The 22,060-nt window shown below is 40.6% G+C and overlaps 2 protein-coding genes across 3 annotated transcripts in view; one reads left to right on the top strand and one right to left on the bottom strand.

The window, feature by feature from the left end:
• The window catches only part of LOC112574793, a 453,350-nt gene that overhangs the window by 132,706 nt on the left and 298,584 nt on the right, over positions 1 to 22,060 (bottom strand). The window lies entirely within an intron of this gene.
• LOC112574803 lies at positions 4,139 to 21,715 on the top strand. The gene is made up of 6 exons (XM_025256112.1): positions 4,139 to 4,237; positions 13,491 to 13,635; positions 14,291 to 14,402; positions 15,249 to 15,412; positions 16,815 to 17,642; positions 21,250 to 21,715. The coding sequence occupies exons 2-6, from the start codon at positions 13,603 to 13,605 to the stop codon at positions 21,457 to 21,459; spliced, it is 1,347 nt and encodes a 448-aa protein (XP_025111897.1). The 5' UTR covers positions 4,139 to 4,237; positions 13,491 to 13,602; the 3' UTR covers positions 21,460 to 21,715.

Here is a 22,060-nt window from a genome sequence, read left to right as displayed (position 1 = left end):
GATCACATGACACTGTTACAGTTTGCCAACATCTTGTCACAACACACACTATACCCTGACAGTGACATGTCATGAAACGAAGTCTCACAATCAGCCATTGCGGACGTCATGTTAGTCCTCAGTGACGTCATGTGGATGGAGGATGAAGGACAGCGACTGTCGTCTGTCAGGAAAGCGATGATGAGGGCGAAGATAAAGCGCGTGTGTACGTCTGTGTGTCGATGATCTGTTTGACTAAAGAAAACCTTTTCGCGATGTGTTTTGATGGAGTCAACACATGTGTAACTTGGGACTAGACATGTCACTTGTGTGTTGGACTGCAGCTGTCCTGTGTCTTGGGGTCACGTGGCTAGAGCGGTGAACTGCGCTGTGTGCTGGTTGTTCTCGTGTTGTATGTTGATGTTTTTTTAATAAAAGGTGTCAAGAAAAAAAAACAACAGAAACAAATCTCTAAAGCAGCACTAGCGAACGCACGCTGAGCACACCCCAGAAAACTACAGAATCCCAAGGAATAGAGGGGCGACAGTGAGAGAAGGCAGCCAATAAAATGTAAAAGCAAAGTAGACCTCATCCAGCAAACAAAGTCACGTGTTTGTTTTCGACAGTTCACATCACAGGAAGTGAGATGACAGACCGAGGACTAAACCTAAAGAAAGAGGCGATGCTACCGATGAAGATAACATCGCTCACTCAGGAAGCAGGCAACAGAAGGTCATCGCTAACGAGCAGTGTCTTTCATCTACAAAGAAAAGCTGACAACAACGATGTGAAAAGAACGGTGGTCAACCTTCAACTGAAAATAAAATAACTAAGCAATAATTAAACAAATAACTAAATAACTAAACATGGCTACCTTACAACAATAATCATGATTAGACAACCCTTCTGAAACTATATGCTCGAAGATATTTCGGAAAGATAAATGGACTCCCGAGCGATCGTAAGGAAGAAACAAGTGAAGAAAAGTGTGATGAATGATGTGTACATATTAGGAACTTCTTGCTTGGCTTGCCAGACATCTACATTCACAAAATCTCAGCTCTGCAGTGAGTTGTCAGAATTCAGAAAGAGTCCAATAATACTCAAACTCACCTCCAGTAATGAGTTAGTTCATCTGGTGCACAGGTGCTTGAATGTATGCCTGTGTGTGTTTGAGAGAGACAAGCCGTCGGGGTGTTCTTGCTGCACTTCACTTGTCATAGTATGCAAAATCACCTCTAGGTAGAAGCACTTTCCCGCCAAGCAGTAAACCAACTTTCTTCAAGTCTAATAAACACAACACATCAACATTCTGACTCCTGTGATATTCTCGTCTGACATTTCTTGTGACAATAATGAAGTGCTTTGCTTATCACACAGCTACTTTCATATTTGAAATCTGGATAGTGAGTCTTACACAACCTCAAATGTACATCAACATCGATGACATCACTACATCCTAATGATATACAGTCCCCCGAGCAGACGACAGGTGGTAGATAATGAGGGCTTTCACCTACAAGTTTGATGCCAGGTAGAAAGGTTACACCTTGAAGGGACAGTTTTGATTTTTATCTTAAACCTGTGAGAGTCTGCAGCGTTGCGTAGAAACCGGGGATGGGAGATGTTGTAACGGGAAACAGCAGACACTGAGGAGGCTGGAACATCGGTTTGACCTCCCGCCATCCGATGCTTCAAATGTGATTCTCCACAAAGTGCAAAAAGACAGAGGGGAGGTAGAGAGAAACAGACGAAGACAAAGACAATGACAATTCTTTATTAACGAGAGCACTTTTGTCCTGTACGTTTTGACTTGTTTTGGATTTTTACGTGAACTCTGCTTCCTTCGACTCATACGTGAATGGACATAAGTAGTATTGCAACACGTCTGACTGTGTCAGGTATCGTATTCCTGTGTGTGTGTCCTGTACGGAAGAATTTTACCGCGACCATTCAACATGGCGACGCAACCGTTAGTTCGTTCTACACTGGTATTATCCAGAGATTCTAGACTGAAGAGAACATATCAGAAACTGACTACATTTGAGGCATACCAAGACTCACTGGCTGACAAAATCACATTTCTTCACTGACAGTGTCGCCCCAACCAAGCGGATGTATACAACCCCACACCATGGCTGACTGAGAGAGAGACCTGCCCATAGACGGGATATTCGTGGATCTGCCAGAGATTGTGATACCTGTGTGATACCTGTGTGATACCTGTGTGATACCTGTCTGACACCTGTGTCGTCATGATTTCATTTCTGCTGACATCAGCTTGTGTACAGACGGACACAAATGATACTGCGCTGCGTCTGACTGTGTGTGGAGCATTGTATTTTTGTGGGCACATTTGGTAGTTTCTGCGGCAGACCACCATGCCGTTTATTAACAAAACAACAACAACAACAAAAAACTGTTAACTCTTCCACGATCATCAGTACTCTTCAAACAATATTCTTTTTTTCCTGTATGTGCATTACTGTCTTCCTGTCGTATGGATGTCATGTTGTACATCATTCTACGCTACAATTTTTTCCTTTATCTATATAAATGTCTAAGTATGGATCGTCATTGTATATGTGTTCGTGAGCTAAAGAAAATTTTCTGTCTTGGGTTTCGACGACAGACAATAAAGTTTTATTTCATTTTGATTTGATTTGATTTGATTTGAAGTGGCTTTACCAGAGCGTTTTTAAACAAAGATGGGAAAACACCAGATGACAAGCTGACATTTACGATGTTTGTTTTGACATGGAAGTAATATATCTAAGCATTCAAGACGAAGACATGTGGGTATTGGGTCTAACTGTAAGCTTTTGGTTTGGCTTTTAGAATGACCGCCTTTGTATAGGCGTCAGAGACTGGTCGAAATTTGGTGAGACGGCATCTTGAAAGAATATCACAGGAGAAGCTGCCAGGGACAAGGATGATCGAATGTCCAAAATCTTGTTAGCAAAATGACCACAAAACACTTGCGGCAGCTGTGAAGGGCGATAGGCAGTTTTCCACGGCATCGCCTTGCTAATTCGATTTTAGATATCAAAAAGTGTCTTGGAGGAGGTGCAATTATTTTGGGGGGCTTGTAGATATGATGATTTGGACGTGTTGAAGCATTTTGCAACGTTTCGCTAGACTGCAAGTCTCCTTGTGGATTGGTGTGTGTGTGTGTGGTTATTTATTTGTTTATTTATTTATTTTTGTTGACAATACTTTGAAAACAAGCTAAAGGTATTGCCGAGGAATGTGTAGGTGCATTGAGACTCTGCTCTGTTTCTCTATAGTACACTGGTGATTTATTTATTGTTCCTGATGGCTTTCTTTGGTCCTACTGTAAATTTTGGCCACCCATAGCATGTATCGTTAAAGTTTCCGTTGATGGTTTCGCTTCTTAAAGGACTGATACTGTTCAAAGGTACAAATCACAGGTGAATGTTTTCAACTGCAACTACGTTTTATGTCTACCTTTCATGAATATCTATAACTGAACCTAAAGCATTTGACTTTAGAGGTTTTCACTACCAAGCCTCTTTGACAGGCCACGCGTTGTGTCAGTTCTGACAGGAAGAAATGAATAACACCACCAGCATTTTTACCTGGCGGCCGTGGTTGCTGTGTAACCAGTCTTTACAGGAGGTGACCCCGACTGACCCGGTGTGTGTAGCGTCAGTCAACCTTGTCACAGAATGGATATTACACTGAACACAACTTGAACACGAGGACTCACAGACTGAACACCTCACTTGATGAAGGTTAATATGTGAGAGGCTGACTGTCAGGCTTGGTATAAACTAAGCATGGGGTTTACTACAAGAGTAGATCAATGTGAGCAGAATATGTAGGTTTATGGCGGCTGGCACTTTGGCTTGATACATTTAGTTTGATGCTGGCTAAATATTTAGCTTAATACAGGCTTTGTTGTTAATTCAATGTACTCAAGTAGGCTGTCTTAAGATTATACATTAAGACAGTGTCAGGGGAATACAGTTACATACGACACACGAAATATCCAACTGCTTGTACTGAATCTCACTAAAGAACTGTTTCCACAACTGTCGTATTTGTAAAGGTTGTGGCTACAATGACACAATAAGCTCTGTGTAAGGTGTCACGTGACCATGTTGACGACGGGGAAAGTTTATGTTGTCTCTAAGGGAGCAGACTTCACTGTCAGTGTCTTGTGCACGTCTGACCATGTCTAAGAGTACAAACCACGATGGCTGAATTCTGATTTATTTTCCACCGTGGAACAAAGGTTGGTGGACTTTTTATACTAGTAAAGGTGATGTAGTCATGTGATAAAGTTGTGTATGTGGTTAGTCTCGCCCTTACAAACGTTAACACGGCACAGCCGCCACGCTTCACTGCACTGTGTAAAGTCACCAGAGATATAACTGTACTCACGTGTATAATACTGCTAGTCTTTTCATGGGTGTAAATAAGTACCCTGGTATAATGCAATACTAATTGTTGTTAATTAACGTTAACGTAGTAGCTATAAATAATTACGTTTTTATATGGGAAGGTAATTTTGTCTCTACGAGTCCTGTCAAAATTTAATATGGAAAACAGTGCGTTAGATGGCAAAATAACACAGCATGGAATACAAATATTCTTCTAGCTACCCCTCTCTCAAATAACAGTTCGCCTCGTCAAATAATATTCTATTTTATGCAGGCATAACTTCTTAGTCTTATTGGTGGTTTTTAAGATCCATTCATTTAGTCATTTTCCTCTTGGTTCTTATACACAGGCTCTTCAGTGGCTATCAATACATCTGCATCACTACACGAAGTTTTACAGCTTTCTGAAGTCCTACAATACATGTAATCTTATTCCGTTTCGTGAAAATAGTTCATGTAATCCGAATTACACACAATCACACAGCAGCTACGCCGGTTGCTCCTCCCTGCGAAGTGTTGGATAAAATCCAACAGTCCTTACTTTACATGCGAGTGCCGGTGTCACGATCACGTCAATTCAAACTCTAGTATATTCGAGTTGATACTTTAGAATGAAGTTTTTGGAAATTTTACTTTATTTTTACAAACAGAAAAATTTCCATCTACCGGGGTTTGCATCACAGTCGTCACTCCACACTCGCGGCTTGTCTCGCCACCCTACTTGTTTCATTTGGAAGTTAACTGGCGATCTGTGTAAAATGTAGAGACTGCTCATACATCTTTGCAGAAACCTCCAATCACGTGCCACAAGTTGTTGGCCTGTCACAGGCTGAGGCCGCGAGCTGTCCACATGGTAAACCTGGACACTGGCTATAGGCTGTATACAAGTTTTATTGTGTGAAGGTCTAGACAATGTTTGATTCTTGACTGCTGGAAGGTTCTGTTGGGAATGCATTTAATTGTGGCAGAGATGTGTTGGGACATTAATTAGTTGTTGTCGATAGTAACGTCTGGTACTGTACTTTGCTTATTGGTTGAGGGGAAGATTGTCAATCTTCTAAGGTCGCTAATGGCAGATTAAGTCTAGGGGGAATTCAGTTTTTCACAGTGAGTGACAAATCATGGGATCCAGAAAAAAAGGGAAGGTAAAGTGCAATCACATGACCATGTCAGTGATATTAGACTACTGTAAAAAGACAAACGTACACTTACCTTGCATACTCAGGACGTATTACCAGAGAGCTTAGATATAGAGAGGGTGCACTCCTTCTTTATCATTACTTGTTAAGAAAAGTAGTGACGGAGTTGCGTCCCTTCGAAATGGGGTGCTACGCCGCAGTTGCTACTAGCAACCACTACTAAATAAAGTCGTCGCTAGCTGTGTTTATCTTTGGAGTAAATGTCTAGGTGTTTGCGATATGAAATGACGTTTATCTAAGAACAGATTTTTGTGTCTTTTATTGATGGGAATTGCTTAGAGGAGGGTAGTTTGGGAGATTTTAATACAAGTATGACAGCTGACTATATTTAAAAAGGATAACTTTTATAAATTCAAACAGCACATCAATGAGCACAAATTTGCATTTATTTAAAATCCATAAAAATCTAATTCATGAGAATTTATGAATATGAGAAAAGCAGTTAAAAACAGACTTACACATGAATATAAACATGACACATTTAGAAGACTTGCTCACATACTGCGACATAGAGATTTCTGTTTACATACAAGCATTGGCAATAAATTCTCACACAAATCATAATAATCATAATTAATAACAAATCATAATACTACTATTAATAATAATGTATATATTTATATACATTCATATCCCTTATTGTAAGAACATTGGTGGACAATTTAAAGATAACAGCTATGCTTACTAAGAAATATACAGCAAGCAGATACTCAAAAGGGATCATTCACACATGTACTTTAAATAAAGATTTATAATATTTTCTTTCACACTGTCCTAAAACAATTTTAATTACTTTAGCTTAAAAGCTACAAATGATGTAATTTCAACATTTTTCGATTTCTTTTTGTTCCTCTCTCAAAAAAGGACACCGAGCTATCTTTAAGAGAAAAATGAAGGTGAACGTTGATAAAAAGATTAATCACACTTCCTTTCAGATCACACGCACCAAGTGGACAACATAAGTCAATGCTTTTTATCAACTTAGATTTAACTTTTTTCCCAGGAAGTGACTGGTCAATATTTTTACAATAAGCACACTCTAATACTCCACTGGTCGCTTTCTTGAAGAAGTTACCTACAAATACAGGTACACTGAAATGTGATTTACAGATTTTGCACCTATTATTATATTTTAAAGGAGTTAACAGTAACCAAAATATCCAATAAATCTATATGTAGAATCTGTACAAACACACAAACATTCAAACAGACCTTTTGCAGTGCAAGCTATGATCCTCATTAGCCTTATGTGCCAGTTAGAGTGATCTCTCATGAAAAATGTTAATTAAAAAAATAAAATATGACAGAAACAAAGGCCCATGATGGTAAAATATGGCTTAGTAATATATATTGGAATATACTATTATCTAATAATCATAAGTTGTCAACCTTGCATGGTGGATTTGGAATGGAGACAACTGTGGGTACAGCATTCCAGACAAGACTTTTTTTGGGGGGTTGGACAGTTGTACTGACTTTCCTCGAAATGATGAGAACAAAGACAGCAGCGTTTTCCATACACATCAGATGGTGTAAGATGGTCAAAATCTTTTCTTCTTGTAAAGTTCATCCATATTTTGCGCCTGTTGTAATATTTTTTCAATATATTAATAACAAATATTTTTATAACACCTCACCTCAGTGACGAATGCCGTAAATGATATTATTATAACAAATTTAAATAGGTTTGTAATCAGATAAGTGAGAATTCATCACACAGTTTCACAGTATAATCAGTAAAGTCGTTTTAATAACCACACAAACCAAGCAAACGCGTTGTAGTAGACTGCTCTCAACTACAGTACACTTATGGATTGTAATTTGAGAATAAATTTGTAGCTAACCTCTCTTCGTCCTTTGGGAAATTGTGGAAACTTTTTTCTTTTGAAGTTAACTTAAACCTGGCGATCTGACAGTTAATTGCAGAACAAAATTGTTCACCTTGCCTCAGACGATCGCCTTCGCTTGCTTGTGCCATGTCGTTTCAGCATAACGTTACGAAAGATAACTCTAGCCGACGAGTTTCCTCTGCGGTCACGAGTGGCCTCTCTTTATCTAAGCTCTCTGGCCCCACTTGTATACACAAGGAAGTAATGGTGAATGAAGGAATCATAGTGTGCAATTTGTTCAGCTGACACAGGATTGTATTGACTGCAGTTTGCTTCTGTAGCCTGCAGTGTTATAATGTCACGGAAATAAAATGTTATATTAAAAGAAACTTGCATTAGACAATATTATTCTGTCAAGTATAATTATTTAGAAATATTCATGGTTATCCGCAAATAGATTAATTCTGTCAAAAGAAAAAAAGCTGTGTAGTTAAACGCCGAGACTTTGAAGTTGCGGCTATTAGAGGACTCTGCAGTCATCTACATCTCTGCAATACAATATAATTCATGAGACATTTTATTGCTATAATATGGCTGCTTACTCATTTACACTTTGTCATTTGGATATGGCTGATCACTGTCAGCCGGCTTTCTAGTCAGTCCTTATCTACACGCATCGGCTCAGCTGCCATTAGCCAAGCTAATAATAGAAATGTGACACGGTGACCCCAGGGTAGCTTCCAGGACCCGGTTGCATTGCTCGGGCGCAAGGCCTTAGTCGGGACGTAGCAGGGGTATAGTACCCGACTAAATTTACGACCGTTGCATTGCTCCCGACTAGGCGAATTTTAGTCCGCAGCTCGGGTGTAACTTTAGTCCAACCAGGGGGTTGGCGTAGCTGCCGACTAGCAAGTGACTAACTGAGGAGCGTCCACAGCAACTCGGTTTTCGTTTATAAATTTTACAGAAGAAACGTAGGACGACAGTGTGAAACTTGTTTTTGGTAGATGAAAGTTATATACTTTTACAAAATGGACCTTAAACTTGTTAATCGTTATCGTGAACTTTAACAAAATACGGCGAAAGCGAGCCTTCGGAGTCACGTTTTCGATTCTATTCTTCGAGATGTTTTCAGTTGCAGGAGATACGATCAACGCGCATAGGTCGACAGTTTCTCGAACAATTCACCGTGTTTCTCAGGCTCTTTACAAATCGTCTAGATAAATCAAATAGCTAGCCAGAGGGATGAAAAAAAAGCAGAAATCATAATTTTACGCAATCGCTGGATTTCCAAGCGTTTGGGTGCGTAAATGAGACCCATGTAAAAATACAGGGACCGTCTGAGCACGAAAGTGAATTTGTAAATAAAAAAGGTTATCATTCAATAAATGTACAGCTAGTTTGGGATAGTTGCATAAATATAATTAACTGTGTTGTTAAGTATTCTGGAAATAGTCATGACACCAGTATTTTGACCGAGTCAAAGCTGTACAGAGCTTATGAAGTACATCCTTGATTAGTCAGGGGATAAACTCAAGAAAGAATTGAAGATGCAACAGTGTGCTGAAAACACGCCTTCCTTGCCTTTTAAAGAAACATCAAGGTATGTCATACTAAATTATATTGGAGTCATAAGTTTTGGAAACAATATTTTTACATTATATTTGAATATTATGTCCACATGAAGGAAGAGAAAATTATAATAACTGCCTTATGTTTTTTTTTCAAGTTAGTGTCTTATATGTTAATAAATTAATATATTATATTTTGCACAAATAACAAAGACCAGAAAGTAATGTGCATGTTTGAATGTGTTCACATGTGTCTTTTCAGTAAAACTTTTGCATGTATAACACATACACACCTTTCAAGCCATGTTTCTACCCTAAAGAAATAAATTAACATATATTTATGCACTTACATCTAAGCTTTTTCTCATGTATACTGTTCAGTTTTGTTATTAATTTTACTATCATTTTCTAGGTTAAGCAGTTGTTGTGTGCCCATGTCATTTGTATAAAGATGCAGAATATACGATTCCTTTTTGCCTATTTGCAGGTACAGTCCAAAGAGAGCTATAGTTATCATCATGGCATGCATAGTATTGCACAAGTATGGTATGCATTCTGTATGATGAGCATGATGATAATCATGATGTTGAACTTTATGGAGGTCAACAAGCCTTAAGTGCAAGAACAAAGCAAGAATCCCTTATTCACAGATTATTCTCCTAGAGCTTTAATATTTGATGGTAAAGTACAATTTATTTTTACGCAGAATTTCAAAGTTAAAATTCAGACGTGTCTTTTTCATCAGATTAAGCAAAACTTGTGATCAGCATAAGTCCTCCTAGAGGTTTAAGATGAAGGCTGGATGAATAACAGCCTCAAACTTGAACAGTGTTTGTCATATATGTAGACCAGCCAGCCTTGTCAGTAATTTTAGAAGCTTTTGTATAAAGATGTCCTGGTGAAAGTTCATAAAGAGTTTCAAATATGCGACACAGGACTAGTTTTAAATAATGATTACCCTGTATTTGGTTAATAATATAGGAAGGTGTGATTACTGTGGGGAGGGATGTGTGGAGGTCAAATGTCCCATCACCATGAAAGGTAGAAACAAAAGTGCTGATGATTTTGGATGGTGAACATCTTCAAACAGTGGGAGCTTTAAACTAAGCACAACACCTAGTTATTTTACCCAGGTACAGCTTCAAATGTTCCTTACTGGAACTTATGATTTTCCTGTATGGTCACCACCCTCACTCATTATTACTAATACAGTGTATGTTTCCCTGATTCTGGAATGTTGCAGCACAGAGGGACTCTCATTTCCACAAGTGTTGCAGCAGGGACCAGATGATGGAAGTCATATGATTCTTAGTGACACTCTCCCTATCAGGGCTTACAATGAAGAGGGTACCAACTGGGAAAAAGATGTGCTTCTAGAAAGTGGTTTAAATTTGTATGAAGCCAGATAATTCAAGCAATTTTCTCTTTTTATAATATTTTTTTACAGTAAAAGAGCTTTTTTCAATGAAAATAGTCTTGTCTTAGTTTTAAATATCTGTGTGGCTCAATAAGCACACATTGTAGGTTTTCGAGCCTACATGTAAATACTGTAGTTCTTGGCGTTTACAGGTGTATATTACAGATTTTAGTGTGCACATGTTTTTTTTCCCTCTTTTGGACCACCCCTTTGCCATGGTCAAGTGGCATGGTTGTCTCAATGACCCCCAGAAATATGCCGACAGGAGCACTATGGTCACCCATTTTGGAGAGATCAAAAGTGGTTCACTGGTCCTCTAGGTTAAAGGGGTTGGGCAATGGACTAACAATTCATTCATATAAAAGCATATGGTTACTGAAACTGGCGACATCCCAACAAACTGTTGGACATGTCTGAGATGGCAATTACAAGATTGCGTACTGAAAAATATTTCATTTATAATACATGATATGCAAAAAACAGATGTACATGAATTATAATTATGTTTGTACCTTGATTCACTTTTTCAACTGAACAATTTTCGTTATCACCTGAATAAAGTAGAGAGGGAGCACTTGAAGTGTTATTGAATAGTCCTGAGCTCATTTCAATAGGGGGAGAGAGCAGTAACATTACATTCCTCGCTTGCTGCTGACTAGAATGAAAACCAATACATAGTGTACAGCAGAATTTACTTTTAATGATTGCAAAAAAAAAAAAAAAAAAAAAAAGATTTTATAGATATCCCGTTTGTCAACTCCTTTTTCAAGACAAGAATTTAGGATTCTTGCACTTTCTTTTTTTATTCCCTCAAAAAATATGTGCATTTTAACATGTTAGAATGTTGGTACCCTCCATGCAGCATAACAGACATAACAGACATGCACTCAATTCATCAACCGATACATGAATGCTGACTAATAGTGACATGATCTAATACACATTCAGCTATGAGGACTTAAGACTGAAAAGTTTAATGAATCAACACAAAAAAGAACTACAGCTAGTAAGTTCCAACTAATTACAATAATATATAAAGTAAAATAAAAATTACATTAATATTTAAGAACTATTAATGTTGTTTAAAAAACTGCCATGATTCATGATATTGGCTATAAACAGAGAAGAATGATCAATTAACAGAGTGCGTAAATATTTTTTAGTAATTGATGTGTTCAACGCCATTGAAACTTGGATTAATAATGATAAATGCAAAATTTGTAAAGCACATACCCTCCTAAGGAGCATGCTCTTAGCTCTTAAGAACAAGAACCAAACATGGACAACATACGAGGAACAGGAAAACAAATAACATATAAAAGAATACACAACAGTACTAACAAAGAATAAATTCAAATACAGAAAACAAAGAGGAACTAAATAACAAGAGCTGAGAGTAACATGTTATTGAAACATATCATGATTATGCAACCCAAACATAATTTAGGATTGCATCAATCTACTCTGCAATCTGAGGTTGTGGACTTCATTTTGTACAGGGCCGCTTTACATTGTGCACATTGTTTATCACTCGCGAAGCATTTCTTCATTGCCTGAAAATAACAAATTGCAACCTGTGTCAGCCAGAGCGATACTTTATTTTCCAAATTGATTCCACCTATCCAAAAAAACTATTTTTATGCATTACTTTTGTGGTTGTTTACATGCAAAAAACTTAAAACTGTTTATTTACCTCATGCATTGATCGTTCTGCCGACGACTGGGCACACACCGTCCTCACCACATCTTTCCGCTGCTTCTTTTAGTTGCAGTCCGTTCGAAATGTTGACAAGAGCAACGTCTGATTTGCAGCGACTGTTACTATTAATCCATAGACGTTTTATTTTTCAATTTGTCTTTCACTTTAGCATCTGACATTTTCGAGATTAGAGTGATCTCCCGCGTGAAAATTTCGTTTCGCGGTGGAAGCCCGTGAAGGTTTTTGTAAAACCCTTAGTCCGTAGCTACTAGTTCGGACGTGGCTAGTCGCGAGCCTAGTCCAGAGCAGTGCAACCGGCGTAAGTGAGGAGACTAGCTAGTCGGGTATAAGGGGGTTTAGTCGGGACTAGCAGGGGACTAGCTACGCCCGAGCAATGCAACCGGGTCCAGGGCCTGGGGTGAAGCGCATAGTGACTTTCCCCCTTCGTGTAGAACATTGTGTAACAGCTGTTCCACATTTGGGAGAAGTTACCATGCAACACAGGCAGGTGAATTTGTAAAGCTTTAGTGACAGATGTTCAAGCCGTCCGCGGACGTTTCACCGCCGGACGTTTCGGAGTCGGACGTTTTGCCGACCGGCGTTTCGCCGCATTATGTCAGAGAGAGAGAGAGAGCTTACTTACTTCTCAAAGAATGAAAGTAACTACTAGATTACACAATAATTCTTTATTTCAAACAAATTTTACACACAGACTTCACAGACAGTTCACTTTGATTGTCACAGATTATGCGCAACAGCTTTGAGAAAAAACATTGATACAATGGCGAGAGAAATGTGTGAGCTAAGGGGCGTCCCACACTTGACTTCGGCTAAAGGTCCCGTGTGAAATGCCGAAATGAAGTGCCCCGCGCCGAAACGTCCGGCGGTGAAACGTCCGGCGGCGAAACGTCCGTGTTCCGATTAAATTCGTATCTTTATATGTAAACACAACAAATGATAAGAAAACAAAACCAAAACTGAGTCTCTATCTTTATTAGTCTTGGAGATATTGCTGTTTAAAGTTCGTGATTTGCGTGACAGCGAGAACTGTTTACTTTAGACAATAAAATTCTCATGAAGCAGCGTTAAATATAAGATATTCCAAAAGATTTTGAAGGAAAGAGGTGGTTCATAGTTAAAACACTGAGAGAAAACATGTATTTGTTAATCTAAGTTAATTTATGTCCATTACTTTTACATGTAGTGGAGGAGGGGTAGTTCTTAAAAATGAGGAGTATGTATTTAATATTTGCTCGACACTCAACACTCAAGTCTTTTTATCCACTTAAGTTTCCTCTAAAGGTGGCGCTCTCACCGAGGATAATCTAGCATACTTAATGTATGAATACAATTATTGTCGACCACGTGTGTTATCTTGTGTTACAACCAGATTCTTACACTGAGTGGACACACCAGTCTATTTCCTCTCCAGACAAAAGGCGCAGACGACAGACGATTCCTCTGAGACACTTGGTCCTGCTGAGGGGAGAGCACTGTCAACCATGTCTGATAAACAGCCGTCTGCTCCACAACAGGTGAGACAAGGTGGAGACACCTGATATTAGGGGAGGGGTGAGGCGAAGTCAAGAAGGTCAATCCTTGTATCAAAGTTAAACATGTTCTTTAATCAAGTTCACAAGTCAGTATGTGGCCTGTCGCACACCATAGCAGTGACGTCATGGTGGTCATTGAGAATGTTGCAAACAGTCATCGTTCATTGTACACACAATAATCAGCTTTTCTTCCTTCCGCATGTGACTGTCTTGTTCCTGAGGAGGTAACAAGGATAAAAAAAAATATGACCTGAGCGCAACAGTCAAGCTATTTAACCTAAGCTTTTATACAAACAATGTAAATTATATATGTTTAGCAGAAATTACTAACTAGCGTGTGTGTGTGTAAGTAGGTGTGTGAGTGTGCGTGTTTTATTATGCAGGTAAGAACAGGTTTTGATGTTTACGAGTGTTCAGTGCGCGATTTGATGTGGAAAAACATTAGGTGTGTCACTGTTACAGCAGAATGAGCCATTTACTATTAATATACAAGACATCATCATTAAATATAAGTATCTGTTTCAAAGATTAACTATAATAACTCTGCCATGTCTTCTTATGTATTTTACCCTCACTAGAGGTGCACAATGTGTTCATTCTCTGATGTTCTCCTGTAACTGTGTAACCAACATCACAGGGAAAGCCCCGGAAAAGAGGAGATGGAGGAGAAATTTCTAGAGGCGGTGGCAGGGTCAAAGTTCACCTGCACGCCGTGACCGATGAACAGGCCGCGCTACTGAGGGATACAGGTACATTCTACTTTCAGTTTGTGGTATTCCTCAAGGAACAACAGAAAGACGCAGAAAAAAACGAAGAGACACAAAACAAGCTAAGAATTGCCATGTACGAATTTGGAGCACTTGCAAAGTTTTATTTATTTATTCGTCCCATTACTTGTAACGGTCGTTAGAGCAGCACGTGGATAAACACGGAGGTTAAGGTCCATCACACGTGTCTGTCTTTAACGATGTGAGTAGGTCTTGCACGAGACGATAAGTCCTCTCCTCGTTTGTAAGACAGTTCATCCTCTCACCACCTCAACAGCAAATTAAAGAGAGTGGAGATAACTAAGATAATTATCGTAATGATGCGCACAATTATTGAGATAAAAAGACTAAAAATTACATTGAACATTTATACAGCACATTTGCAATAATATATTGAGAGTACTTTATAGAAGTGATTTACTCAAGAGAATAACAAACAACCAGTAAACCATCTTCGCTATAACAGTCATGCACACACATACAAGAAGTAATTACAGACACACTATATGCACTCTCCTGGTCATAACAGGGTTACAAGGAAGTCTTCATTCATAAAAAGATGTCTTGAGTTTTGGCTTAAAGGTGGTCAAAGATCAGTGACTGACAGGTAATCTGTTCCAAGTTCATGGGTAAGAGAAAGTTTTCTGTTCACATGGCTTTGCCATAGTTGAGACCTAGTGATATATTTTGCATAGAATGTATTACAATTAACACAAGTAACCACTTACAATTCACCGTATATATTCTACATAACTTTAACACCATCTGTCAGAGTTATAGTTCAAGATGTCCCGAAAAAGCAGAGATGACAAATAATCTTGTTTACAGTGAATGCGCGTCCACTGGAGGAGGTCAAGAAGAAGACAGGCGCTGAGTTACACTTTGACCCCAACCCCTCACCTGTACCAGGTATGAAGATTCTCATCATCCGCGGTGTCCCATCTCAGATCGAGGCAGTCATCAGGTTCATCAGACAGATGACTGGTAGTCAGGTTAGTTCAGTAGTGACTACAATACAATCAGAGAGTTCCAAACAGCCATCATCACTAAACAGTAGAGGCTGAAATCAACAGAACAGAGAGTGACTAGCAGTGACAATGAATGATAACAACTGATAATCAGCGATAATAACTAACAATGAGAGGGTGTACTGCATAACAATAAATATAGTTGTGATGAAACCGAAGGCGGCTGTGGAGGGATGGACCTCGCTCGCCCGAGGGGAAAGGGGTCACTCTGGCTGGCTCGCTTCGCCCTCTTTCACCCTCACACTTTCATTCGCCCGTTCACACGTCCGCACGCGTACAGACTATCAGTCCCACTCGCCCGCGTGCGCAAGCACAACTGACAAAACAGCGTACAACGTAAAAGATTATAATTAAACAAGAAAAAAAGCAATATTTTAGGTTGACACAAATTTGAGCGTAGACTAAACTTTAGATGTTAACTAATTGGTACATACGACAGTATCTGTACATGTCTCCGTGCCTGATGATGTGAAGATGGGTGTGACTGGCTGTACACACTGGCAGACGAGAAGATAGGTGTGACTGGCTGTACACACCCGTTGACGTGGAGGTAAGTACGATTGACTGTACGCACTTGTCGACGTGGAGGTAAGTGTGACCGACTGTACACACCTGTTGACGTAACACTGTAGACGCCCTTGCTTGTCGTTGCACCTCTCACCACTCTACCACCAGACCGCAAGTGCCAGCAGGTAGCGGTTCGTTCTACACGGAACGCGCTTCCCTGTCGCAGACCTGCTGCATGCGTCTGAAAACTCAGAGACAGACGTCTCTGTTGGAACAAGAGGGAAAAGCCCCGACTAAACATCTACCCCTAACTATATACTAAGAAAACACGTGACTACTAGTCACCCCATCTACCTGGCTCTGACGCTATGGTTCTAATACTAAGGGGATCACTGACTACTGCGCTATTCCCGTACCTACTACATCTGCCTCCCCCGACCCTGGTTCTCGATCTCCTCTATAAGTCACGGTGCCCTGTCAAGTCGTAAAAACGGACAGAAAGGTTTCCCCACTGTCCGCTTCCACTAAGCCCGCCCACTTATAGTTACCTACTCCAATTCGGCCCTGTTGACCTGGCTTGAACCCGGCGGGTTCATGACAATAGTAAAAAACAATAAGAGTGATAAAGAGCCAAAATACACAACGGAAAACTAACAAATTTGACGAGGATTATATTTCGGTAAACACGCGCAGACGGAATAAAGTAATACCATCTTCCAATCGCTTAGACATTTAAAAGAACATCATTTGAAATAAACTTTTTTTCTACACACCGAACGAATGCAACTGTATAAAAGATGTAAAAATAAACTAAAATCAAGTTACAGCAGTCAGACAAACTGAGGTCCTCTTTGTACAGGCAACACTCGCAGAAGAAGTTCAGACATTCTGGCTCCAGTGGGTTGAGGCCGCGTTCCCTGACCTCGAGTCTCGCGCCTACTTCCTGCCTCCTGTGTATTTTAACCAGGTGCCGATGATCAGACTAAAAGTTGCTTGTCAGGATGTTCAGGTACTACCATCAGAACCTGAAAAGGGAGGTATGTTGAAGCGTCTTGTAGATTGGTTTGTATCTTTACGGACGTCAGGCAAGACACACGAAAAGTGCGATGAAGACGGTTTACATTTAAACGAGCGAGTGGCAAATCCACCAGCAATTGTTGAGGATTCTATTTCTCAACCTGTTGCTGTCCAGGACAGTGATATCAGACATGACGCGGCCATGGGGCAAGTTCTCTTTTGTCTTCAAAACTTGTCAGAAAAGACAGGAGAAGTGTTAGTTGGAATCACTCGACTCCACTTCGGACAATATCTCAGTGAACCTTGTTTTTCTGTGGCGGCTGCCCAGTTACCCCGAGCCTCCAGCCTGCCTCCTGACTTGCCACAGAACTGGAAACAGGGAAAATTTGATGTGCTTCTTATTCATCGACATTACGGTCTTGTCGTCTGCAATGTGATGTCTTTTGGTGACATCACAAACGACCTTAAAATGTCACAGGAGGATGTTGATAAAAATATCAGGAAGAAGCTGAGAGACGCCGTGTCACAGCTGGACAAGGCGGAGGCCATGTTGTCTCACCTGGTGTCTGATGTCTGTCCCGGTCTGCGCATCACTAAGACCATTGCCTTCCCTAACCTCACGACTGACCAGGTACAGCAGGCCATCTCTCATGACTCACAGCTCACTGAGGTAAACAATCTACTCACTATTTTCAAAAGAATAAATTCGACTGTTTTCATTTTATGTTGAATATTGTACATGCAATGTATCTCACTTATAACTGTTTAATTTTCCTTTTCATACTGTTTTTTAATTTAGTAAAGTGATGTCAGTGGCGTCGGACGTAACTGTAATGTGCACAGACGACTAGAAAGAAAATAACATTTTAGGCCGATCGGGATAATAAAGTTGGTTTGTATAATTGGTGGACATAAACGGGTTTGTTAGTCTCTTGCCCATAAAGATCTTAAATCACTGTAACCAGGGAATAGGTTGTTAGGTTAGATAAATAGCGGTTTCCCATTAAAATACAGGAAATCATAGAGAAAGTTTGATAACATCCAGTTATTAACGCAGACAGCGTCGAAGGTGAAAATTTACTGCTTGCTCGACTATCAATTTGCAGTCACGACCATTTAACCTGACATTGCACTCGTCGTGCTTGACATGGCAGTGTTTTCTGACCTCCTTGGTGGCCCTGTTACTGTTGCATCTTTTTGATAATTTTCGTGGGAGTTCCGAGATTGTCTTCCATCATTCCCTGGAGTCAGACCGTATGCCGGGACAGAGTCAGATACATGGCGGTGACTCGGTGGTGTCGTCTGATCCGGGTAGCTCTCAGTGGGATGCTGCCGTTAACATGCAGCATCAGCATTCACATTAGTTTGTTAAGCAATAAATTGTCGGCTCTTTTGGTATTGAAAACGGCAGAGTAGTGTAGCACGTAATCACATTCATGTCCAAGCACAATACGCAGACATCTGATTCAACACTCATCACTGAAATGTTACATTTACAGGTGTGAGATATTTACATTATTTACAGTACAACACAGTATGTTTAACAGCAATCTATAGGCAAACTGACATTTTCAAAGAATTTAAACCTAAGTATAATATGATCATCAGGTATATTTTCTTACACATTTATATATGTTTATAAATGTATACAGGTATGTTCTTTATACTTACACCCATCTATGCATACACATATCTGTACCTGTTACTGGCATCTTATGTACAGTTACATTCAAATATACACAAACAAACCATCTCATTTCAAACAACAGGGTTCTTATAACTTCAGATCAAGAGAAGTTGTTCCAGAATATACATGGTTTATCTCTTGTATGTTAAAAACTTAGTGACCTGTTTTTTGGTTGACCTGTTTGAAAAGTTGTTTTATATCAAAAAATTCTGTCGAAGGACCTGCGTTGGTGTCTGAAAACAACAGACCCCGCTGACATCACTGGTGTGTGTCTGTGCTGTGATCAGCTTTAATTAATGTTTTAATATGATGTTTAGTATTGTACAAAAAGTGCATTTCTTTGACAATAGTTGTTTTCATTGCATAATCTAGTAAAGTGATGTTAGTGGCGCCTGACTTGCTGTAAACTGCACCTACTATTAAAAAGAAAAATATTCCATTGCGATCTGGATAATAAAGCTGGTTAGTGTAGTCGATTGGGCATAAACTAGTTTTTTAATCTCTTGCCGATAAGCATCTTAAATCGCTATCTATCTATTCCTCTTCGTGCATCAGGTTGCACATAAGGCCTCAACCAGAGTCCGCCACCGATGTCGATCGGCTGAAACCCGCTCTAGGTGACCCCATGTCTCCAGGTGACCCCATGTCCAAACCTTTCCTTTCATCTCCCTTTCCACTGTTCTTCTCCAAGTTTCCTTTGGGCGGCCTCGTTTTCTTCGGCCGTCTGGAGTCCATCGTAGGGCGACTGTGGGGAGGTCTGGTGTCTGCTGGCGGAGCACATGTCCAATCCATCGCCAACGGCTTCGTTGAACCTGCGTGGTGATGGACTCGGTTTCAGTTCTTCGGTGGAGTTCTTCGTTGGTGATGGTGTTTGGCCAAAAGATGTTAAGTATGCGCCTGTGGCATCTGTTTTGGAAGACGTCAAGCTTGTTACTGATGGTTTTGGTCATCTTCCATGATTGTGATCCGTAAAGGAGGGTGCTGATCACATTTGACTTGAAGATTCTCAGCTTGATCTTCTGGCTGATGTTTGTTGCCTTCCATGTGCTCCTGAGTGAGGCGAAGGCCTGGCTGGCTTTCGCCAGTCGGGCTCGAATCTCCACCTCCGCATCCCCGGTGTTGACATTTTGGACCCAAGATAGGAGAAAACTGTCAACTTCCTCAATCTCTTCTCCATTTAGTTTGATGCTGTCTTGGACTCTGGCGTTCACTCTCATACTTTTCGTTTTCTTTGTGCTGACCTTCAAGCCAAGGTTTCCAGCTGTTTCTGAAAGGCTTTTGTTTTTTCCTGCATGTCTTGGTGGCGGTGTGACAGCAGGGCAATGTCATCAGCAAAGTCCAAGTCTTCCAGCGCTGTCGTTGCTGTCATAGTCATGGTCCATCTGATCCCTCTCCTCTCACTGTCGGTGGAAGTCTTCATGATCCAGTCCATGGCCAGGATGAAGAGGAACGGCGACAGAATGCAGCCCTGCTTCACCCCGGTACTGACGTTGAAGGGGTCTGTGAGCTCCGTGTCACAGACAACCTGGGATTTGAAATCGCTGTACAGCATTGCAATGACCTGAACAAGTTTTGCAGGGACTCCGTAATGCCTCAGGATCGTCCATAAGGATTCGTGGTGGATGCTGTCAAAAGCCTTCTCCAGGTCGATGAAATTGATGTACATCGGTGTGTTTCATTTGCTGCTCTGCTCCAGAATCTGTCGCAGAATGAAGATGTGTTCAGAGCAGGATCGCCCAGGGCGAAATCCGGCTTGCTGTGGTCGGAGGTCTTTCTCAAGAGTTGCCGTCAGTCTTGACAAAACAATCTTGCTGAAGACCTTGCTGGTGAGGGAAAGAAGTGTTATGCCCCTCCAATTATTGCAGTCTCTAAGATCTCCTTTCTTGGGTAACTTGAAGATGAGCCCTGTGTTCCACGCAACAGGGACCTGCCCTGATTCCCAAATTTGCCTGAAGATTTCCGTCAGCTTGGGAGCTGTCACATTTATATCTGCTTTCAACATCTCTGCTGTTATTCCATCTGCCCCTGTGGGACCCCGGGGTATGCTTGCCTAGCAAGCATTGTAAGAATAGGGTCCCTGCCATCCAGCCAGGCATGTCGTAAGAGGCGACTAAGGTGGACACCTCACCTAGAGGTAAAATAGGTTGTGATAGGGCTAACAACCCCACCATGTAAAAAAAAATCATGTTACAGAAACTAAAACCAGAGAACTCTTAAATCGCTGCTACCTGGAAATTCGCAGTTAGATAAGTAGCGGCTTTTCAATGAAATATCAGCAGAGAGAAGTTTTCACAGCATCCAGTCATTAACTCAGAAAAGATCGAAGGAAGATAAAAACTTACTGTGTGCCGTTAGCACATCTTCAGGAGGGTAAAGAGAGAAAGAGTTGGGGCTAAGGATTTAACTGACCTGTGCAGACCAAGCTGGTAAGGTATAATCTGCACAAACATAGTTTGTAGCTGGATACTGGTGAAATGTAGTGAGAGTCCACTGTAATCCATATCTTCATGTTTTATGTTAAAACATTAGAGTGACTTGCTAATTTGCAAGTGAAAACTTTTTTTGTTAATATCACAAAACTCTGTCAAAGGACCTGCGTTGGTGTCTAAAAACAACTGACCCCGCCGACATCACCGGTGTGTGTCTGTGCTGTGATCACCTGTCTGACCCCAAGACCCCGTGGCAAGTCAATAGTCACGTGTTAAAGAAACTCGGCGAATGGTGGACACGATGTGTGGCTGTGTCTGGACCTGAAAGTCACATGACACGTCACGTGTACAGGACACTAGTAGCACGGTAAGATACACTGTGTACAATGAGTATCACAACATAAACTAACACTGTACGAGTGTTGACGTGTAAATAACATTTGATATCAAATGCACGTGTGGTGACAGTCAGTGGAAGACTGACATTGATATTGAGATGACAAGATGTCAGGTCTACTGTCATCACATCCTCCCACAACCTCCTCCATCTCACCTTCATCGTCACTAAACACTCTTGAGCTTTGAGCCACTCACCCGTTGTTTATGATGTTTATTTATTAAGTAGCTGTTGTTGTGTACGCGCTGTCAACACACATGTTTATAAGACACAAGACACAAGACACAGACTGAACAAGTCTCACACAGTCAAGTATACAAGGATGTCTGTCTACTAGTCTCCCGCCACCTGGTGAGTGTCTGTCTCACCGGCTTAAATATTAACCCCTTGTATCCCAGTCTTCTGTCTAGAGGACAGTTAATCACAGACCTCTGTCTGTTGTACCGAAGCAGTCACGTGACCAGGCCACATACCAGGAGCCTGTGAGTTGACTGTTGTAGTCGTTGTGAGGAGTTCGTCATGTGCCATGTACAGTGTCGGCGGCAGCTTGTGATTTGTGGCTTTGAAGTCAACTT

The sequence above is a fragment of the Pomacea canaliculata genome, linkage group LG11 (assembly GCF_003073045.1).
Source record: "Pomacea canaliculata isolate SZHN2017 linkage group LG11, ASM307304v1, whole genome shotgun sequence".
In the NCBI taxonomy this organism is placed as follows: Eukaryota; Metazoa; Mollusca; class Gastropoda; order Architaenioglossa; family Ampullariidae; genus Pomacea; species Pomacea canaliculata.
The sequence above is the reverse complement of the archived record's forward strand: the minus strand, read 5'-3'. Positions and strand labels throughout refer to the sequence as shown.

Bases quoted from the DNA above. Each gene is read 5' to 3' on its own strand.
- LOC112574803 (XM_025256112.1), top strand. From the start codon at position 13,603: ATGTCTGATAAACAGCCGTCTGCTCCACAACAG. The intron at 15,413-16,814 runs GTTAGTTCAGTA...CTCTTTGTACAG, and splicing joins GACAGATGACTGGTAGTCAG to GCAACACTCGCAGAAGAAGT. The intron at 17,643-21,249 runs GTAAACAATCTA...ACTCTGTCAAAG, and splicing joins ATGACTCACAGCTCACTGAG to GACCTGCGTTGGTGTCTAAA.